At 43.7% G+C, this 6,974-nt stretch overlaps 1 protein-coding gene across 1 annotated transcript in view; it reads left to right on the top strand.

Moving 5' to 3' along the window:
- Window positions 1–1,693: 1,693 nt before the first annotated feature.
- The window catches only part of LOC311113481 ((E3-independent) E2 ubiquitin-conjugating enzyme UBE2O-like), a 37,366-nt gene continuing 32,085 nt past the window's right edge, over window positions 1,694–6,974 (top strand). Inside the window, exon 1 of the mRNA XM_084156705.1 lies at window positions 1,694–2,101. Within this exon, the coding sequence (XP_084012831.1) occupies window positions 1,709–2,101 (393 nt within the window). The 5' untranslated portion in view covers window positions 1,694–1,708. The remainder of the gene's footprint in view (window positions 2,102–6,974) is intronic.

Raw genomic sequence — 6,974 nt, 5'->3', positions numbered from 1 at the left:
CACAATGCTATACACGTGGTCTGCGGTCGTGAGGCCAGTTGGACATACTGCCAAATTCTCTGAAATGACGTTGGAGGCGGCTTATGGTAGAGAAATTAACATTCAATTCTCTGGCAACAGCTCTGGTGGACATTCCTGCAGTCAGCATGCAAATTGCACACTCCTTCAAAACTTGAGGCATCTGTGGCATTGTGTTGTGTGACAAAACTGCACATATTAGTGTGGCATTTTATTGTCCCCAGCACAAGGCGCACCTGTGTAATGATCATGGTGTTTAATCAGCTTCTTTATATGCCACACCTGTGAGGTGGATGAATTATCTTGGCAAAGGAGAAATGCTCACTAACAGGGATGTAAACAAGTTTGTGCACAAAATTAATAAGAAATAAGCTTTTTGTGCATATGTAAAATGTCTGGGATCTTTTATTTCAGCTCATGAAACATGGGACCAACACTTTACATTTAGCATTTATATTTTTGTTCAGTGTATAATTTCAAACATATGTGGAGAATATGTGTGTAATTTTAAAATGCCTATTTTATTTAAATGTTGATATCAATATCACATGGCATAGGCCTGCTGGTGACTGTATTATAATCCTATCGGGTTGCCCAAATCTATTTACCAAACGTCTCAGTTAAGGGAAACTTTTCCATTGGGAATTAATTGTCTCGAGATGGTGGTTCATAGTTTGTTTCCCATGATATTTTGTTCAAATCTATAAGAGGATTAGGGGGAGCAGGTAAGTATTTGTTGATCATTATTTCAGTTTTAATTTATAGTTTATCCCCTGCTGCTAATACGTTGTTGACCTATACGAAATTAGTTTTACAAAAATTTGGCAACCTGATAAATGCAGGTATAGAACAGAGTTAGCCTATGTATTTGACGGAATCCCTTGTGCAAAAAATATCCCTTATGCTTCTCGCATTATTACATTTTAGTCATTTAGCAGACGCTCTGGATAAGAGCGACTTACAGTTAGTGAGTGCATACATTTTCATAGATTAATATGCTTTGGCATTGTGTAGAAACGCGCATTTTTGCGCATGCCAAATAAGACAAACGTCCCAATATGCCCCGTCACGTTAGCCTACTACAGTGTCAGGCACGGTATGCACAAAATATGTTATTTCATGTCACAATCCTGTGTTAAAACCATGTCTGTGTCTGCAATAATAAGCGAACTTGAACACTCGCACACTGACACCAAGTGGCGAAAATTGGTCCATTCATGCTTATGGGTGAAGCGCGCGCATAGAATGCATATTCGAGCTCGGGCTACAGACTTGTTGATGGCATTATATTTAAAAGACCATGATCATGGCTGTGATATTTAATTAACTTAATTGACAATAGGCCGTGTCCTAGGGGGACCCTAATTCTATGAAATTGGGCACATGACATCATACATTTGTATCATCATGTAGCTAGCAACACCTTACTGTGTGACTAGAATATAAAGAAAGATGTGTTATAATAACGGTGTGATATATCTGTCTCAGACTCATGTACTCACCAAACCCACGCTGAAATAAAAAGCGCCTATGTCGATCTGACAGGCCCTCGATTATTCTCTGAGCGCATTTACGCAGCGCGCGCCCTACGTATCGACGTAAACACGTGCACTTCCCTGGTTACGGGTTTCTCTTTTTTCTTCTTCACCATCCTCTCCCTTTCTCGCATTATTCCCTGACAACAGCAGCGATGGCGGAACCCGTGGCATCGGAGGCAATAGCAACAGACGCAGCTCTTTCTCCGGCTGTAAGCCCGGGTTCGGAGCCTCCATCCATAGCGCTCTCTCCTTCTGCAGGCGGCTCCCAGCGGCTTCTTTTCTCCCACGATTTGGTGTCAGGTCGGTATCGTGACTTGGTCCGGTTCGGCCTAGTCAGAATGATACAAGGCGAGGAGGAGTTTGATTCAGACTCGGACCTCGACGATGGCGGAGGTAGAAGCGGTGGTGGTGTTGGCGGTGGCTGTATCCCCTGTAACTCGGACACCGAGAGCAGTGTTGTGGACAGCCTCGCTCCTCTGGGAAGGGGTTTTGTCCGGGTGCAGTGGTACCCAGAAGGAGGGAAGCAAGACATTCGGGAAACAAAGGTAATTGTCTGTTAACGTTAGCTAATTAGCCACACAATATGTTTTCAACGTTGGCGGTAACGTTAGTTAGCAAGCTTACAACACTTCCAAGGTGTGTTTTCCCGTTATTATTGACAGCTAACGTTAGCTGGTTCAATTAACTACTAACGTTACACCGGTTTACCATGCTATAACCAGCGTTGCGAACGTTTTGTCCGCGCGCTTGTTTAGTTTGTTGCGGTTAACGTTACCTAGCTTCAGCATATTGCACACATTTCTTGAAATGTGCAGTACAACTGGGTGTGACTTAGCAGGCTTAGCTAACTAGCTGGCTAGCTAGTTTTTTTTAATTAGTGTTAGCTAGTTTAATCGGCACACAGACATTTATTTCTGTAGAGTTAACATTAAACACTAACCAGCTTAGCTAACTGGCAGGATGTCTAGGCTAACTTGATAGCTAATTAAACGCACATTGCTGCCCAATTAGCTAGCTAGTTTGCATCTCAGGTTTTAAATAAATGAGTCAAATGATTGATAACTTTTGTAGGAGAGGGAACACTTGCTCAAACTGCTGATAAAACAATGAGACTTTAACTGAATCATGTAAGGTGGTCTCTCTAGCTGATGCTGTATCTGACACTGACAGCTCAAGCTAGCCATGACACATAACGAGATGAGATGGCTAAGATTATATCACCTATAGAACAATGAGCCAGATGTTTCACCGGATCTAGAAATCTGAGGCAAATGGTTGGCGTTTCCACTCACCACCAAATATTGGGATGGGAGGAGATGGAGCTAGATGGATTTTGGCCGACATTCTGCTAATTTTCTCATCGATTAAACATATTTGATGACATCAATACAGTTTTCTGTTACCAAAACTAGAATATTTTACGAACAGAGTGGGTTGTTCAGGAGTGCAAGGGCGAATTGAGCTATTGCACACGCGCACTTCACAGAGTAGGCCTTCCCTAACAGAAATATGCAAATACATGCTAGAATGCGTCAATAGGATCTCGCTAGCTCGTGCTTGGCTCTGCCCACATTCCAGCTTGTTCTGCCCACTATGATTCATTTCCTCCAATTGGAAACTAAAAGGCTGTGGTCTTACTTGGGTTAGTTATAAAAAATCTTTGATTCTATGCTATAGCGAGATATCCAAGGCCATCCCTCCACTGCACGAGGAGTCAGTAACAGTTTAATCAAAGATACTGATGCTGTAATGTTTGTTTGCATTGGCCAAAGGCAGTTTTAAAGTGGATAACAGCCTGCATACGTTTTATTTTTTATTAACAATAATACTTTGATACAAAGGTATAAGTGTTATTTGCCTATGAATTAGTTTTGCATTAGCTACCTAACCTAGTCGGAAGCAGGTTGAGACTATGGCCTAGTATAGTCATTATCAAATCAGGTAACCATAAAACTATGGCCCACAAAATGTACACTGTGTCTTATGCATGAACCTATGCCATCACAAAAATATCAAGGTAAATAGGCCTTGGGTCCAATCGATTCACAATATTCATTCAAAAGAAAGATTGCCCAAAGCAGAGTATCCAAGCGCTCAAAGCCCATGCACAAAAGCATTGTAGAGTTAAGTGACAAAGGCAGTATCATTACAAACCAAATAGAGAGCTATTGTCGTGTTGACATAATGGGATTCAGTACTGCAGTAACAGGGAGCTCACTCCAGGGCCTTATGGAAAAGGGGCACACTGAGCGAGAGGAGCTGGGATGGGCTGGGCCTAGAAGATGCTCACGGTGAACAGTGCAGGCAGGCCGTGCTGCTTTGTCCTCTGGGGTAAATGTGTAAAGTTCTAGCCATGGAGTCAGGGTCTGGAGGTCAGGACAAAGGTCGAGTCGTGTGTCTGTGGGGATAACAATGGGTCAGGGATGTTTACCTACACACACACACGGGTGACTTGGCTCTGTGTGACTAAATGCCAGTCATGTTTTAGGCCTTAAACATTGCCCTCCCTGTGTGTGTGTGTCATCCTTATTAGGTTGTGTGTTTGTCCAGCCTGATCTGTGTGTTTATTCTTCCTCCATGTGTGTGTGCATCTGTTTGGCTGTCTGTTAGGGCTGGGAATTGCCAGGGACGATACGATATTATCACGTTACTTAGGTGCCCATACTATATGGATTGCGATTCTCACGGTTCTGAATGTATTGCAATTCCATACTCAGATATTATTACGATTTGTTGTTCCAAACATATTGCTCACTATATGTCTACTGCAGAGGGACAAGAGGGCCGTGAGAACTAGTTTTGATCAGTCATGGAAATTAAAAGTGCTGAAAACAAATTGGCCCCCTATTTAAAATTGAGATGGAGAACAAGCTATGAAGGAAAATGACTGGAGTTTTAGTGCTATATTGTCAAAACAATATGATATTTCGTCATAATATCCCGATATGTAACTGTATCGATTTGTTTTTCCCCATCTCTACTGTCAGTGTGCGTCCTCTGTCCACTTGCTGCTCAGATGGTGTTTCGTCAGTCACATATTCTCTTGAGCAACTCAAAGATCCACATCTGTAATTCATGACCAGGCCACTTCCTGCAGTATGCAAAAATATAATATTTCCAAGAAAGTCTGTCCTTAGATTGACTGCTTTTCTTTCTCACCTTCCTCTGCTTTATACCCATTTTCACACTCTTCCAGGGACACTGGAATAGGGGGATACATCAATGTGTACGAAAAGTAATTACCTCAACCCTAGTTTTGCATAGCCATGCATCCAAATCACGTTGTTGTCACACCAACCTTTGGCGGTCTGAAGAATTGGCTAGAATGGTGTGCAACATTTTTAGTGGATGATACATTTCAAGAACCTCCCCCCACGTGCTAGTAGAAGGGGTGCTGCGTTATGTTAGTCACTGTTTTCTGACCGGATAGGACACATTTTGCAGAGTTGTTGCGTATGCGCCATTCAGGTCTCCCGAATGGCGCAGTGGTCTAAGGCACTGCATCGCAGTGCTAGCTGTGCCACTAGAGATCCTGGTTCGAATCCAGGCTCTGTCGTGGCCGGCCGCGACCGGGAGACCCATGGGGCGGCGCACAATTGGCCCAGCGTCGCGTCCAGGGTAGGGGAGGGAATGGCTGGCAGGGATGTAGCTCAGTGTTTGCAACGCCAGGGTTGTGGGTTTGATTCCCACGGGGGACCAGTATGTAAAAAATAATGTATGCACTCACAAACTGTAAGTCGCTCTGGATAAGAGCGTCTGCTAAATGACGTAAATGTAATGTAAATGTATGCTATTTTGTAACATTGCATAAAATTTAAGAAACCTAGAGGAAAAACTGAATTCTGTTTTGCCAGAAGTGTGCTCTATACACAAAATCGAGTCATTGAAGGCTATACAACTCTTCTGCTTGAGCACTACAAAAAACAAAGGTGTTCGTTATGACGTGTCTACCTACAGGCTATGGTAAAAGTTGAGTGTATCAAGTGTGGCCGACGGTCTCCGATTGATTGAAATTGAAAGTCACCACAAACACGGCTACATCAACATATTTTGATGGGATTTGAATGAGCTATTTCCCGACCATCGTCATGCACTGTTGCTCCTATGGCACAAACAAATTTAGTGGGCACCTTTTGAGCTCCGCCCAAGCAAGGGATTGGGTTGACGTGTTGCGAAGCGTCACTGGTTTCCACCCCTTTGTAGCTACTTTCTGCCATTGACTTCACCAGGCTTTCCTATTAGGGAAGCCTGGTTCTCGACGAGGCTACCTGAATACCTGATCTACCAGCCCCCCCCCCCCCCCCACACAGTTATTATTCGTACTCGGAGAAAGTGTAATAGAAAAAGAAGCGTCCCGTGGGGTGCACCGCTTGCGTTTCCCACTGTCACCTCGGTAGTTATTTATCTTCAGATGGAACCATATTACTCTTTATCCGCGTTCCCCTGTGGAAACGTATTTAGAGGGACGCCGCCGCCTCAACAATGGCAGACTGACTCTATATTTCATCTGCACTGTAATAAGCTACCCTGCGTTTACCCAATGAAATCTTAATTACATCTCCAAAGGGAGAGTATCGTATGATTGGTCTCAGATCTTCCACCGGAGTGGCGCTGTTTCAATCACACCCCAGAACCCCATTATCGAAGCCGGTCAAGAACATGCTTTTGCCTCTGACACAGTGAAAGATATGGGGGATATGTGTAAGGCTTGGCACATTGCATTGAGCCTCAGTCGCTGTCTTTTCTAAGAGATGATAATGGGTGTGAGTAATCATATAATCTAGGGCAAGGACCACCGCCTCTATCTCTGTGACGTCTTTGTTTGAGCGGACAATCCTTTTCCTCTATAGTGATCTCTCCATCCAACTTGATTGGAAAGGAAGGTGCTTTGTTTTGCTTTGCTAGTTCTCTGAGGTGGACTACTACCCAATGTTTGAACCTTGCTTTCTTCAAGACTTATGAGCGAAATGGTTTTAATGAGGCTCAGTTGAATAGAATGTGTAGCTACCCCTTTTAAACCTGATTGGATAGGAAGGGGCTTTGCACTCTCATGAAGGTGGCCTACAGTCATATTATAAAATGCACAAAGAACCCCATGTTTCAGCCTTGCTGTCTTCATCAAGACTGATGTATGAAAAGCCGTTAATATTGCGCTCGGTTAAATGGATTAACCACTAACTGGAGGTGCCCCATGAATAGCAATTACATCGCTAGCCTAGCAAGGACGCTAGGACTGAAAATAGTGCGTCTCTTGACTACTAAGGACATTGTTTCTCAATGAGGCTAAGGAGCCTATTGAAGGTCTTTGACAGGGTCCATGCTGTGGAAGCCTGTGGCTGCCTAAAATTCAGTACAGCGACAGTGGACACACAGCGGCATTGCTAGGACACTAGCTGACTCAGCCCTGTTGCTGCAGTA

The sequence above is a fragment of the Coregonus lavaretus genome (assembly GCF_964263955.1).
Source record: "Coregonus lavaretus genome assembly, chromosome: 40".
Lineage (NCBI taxonomy): Eukaryota > Metazoa > Chordata > Actinopteri > Salmoniformes > Salmonidae > Coregonus > Coregonus lavaretus.
This window is presented reverse-complemented; position numbering and strand designations above follow the sequence as displayed.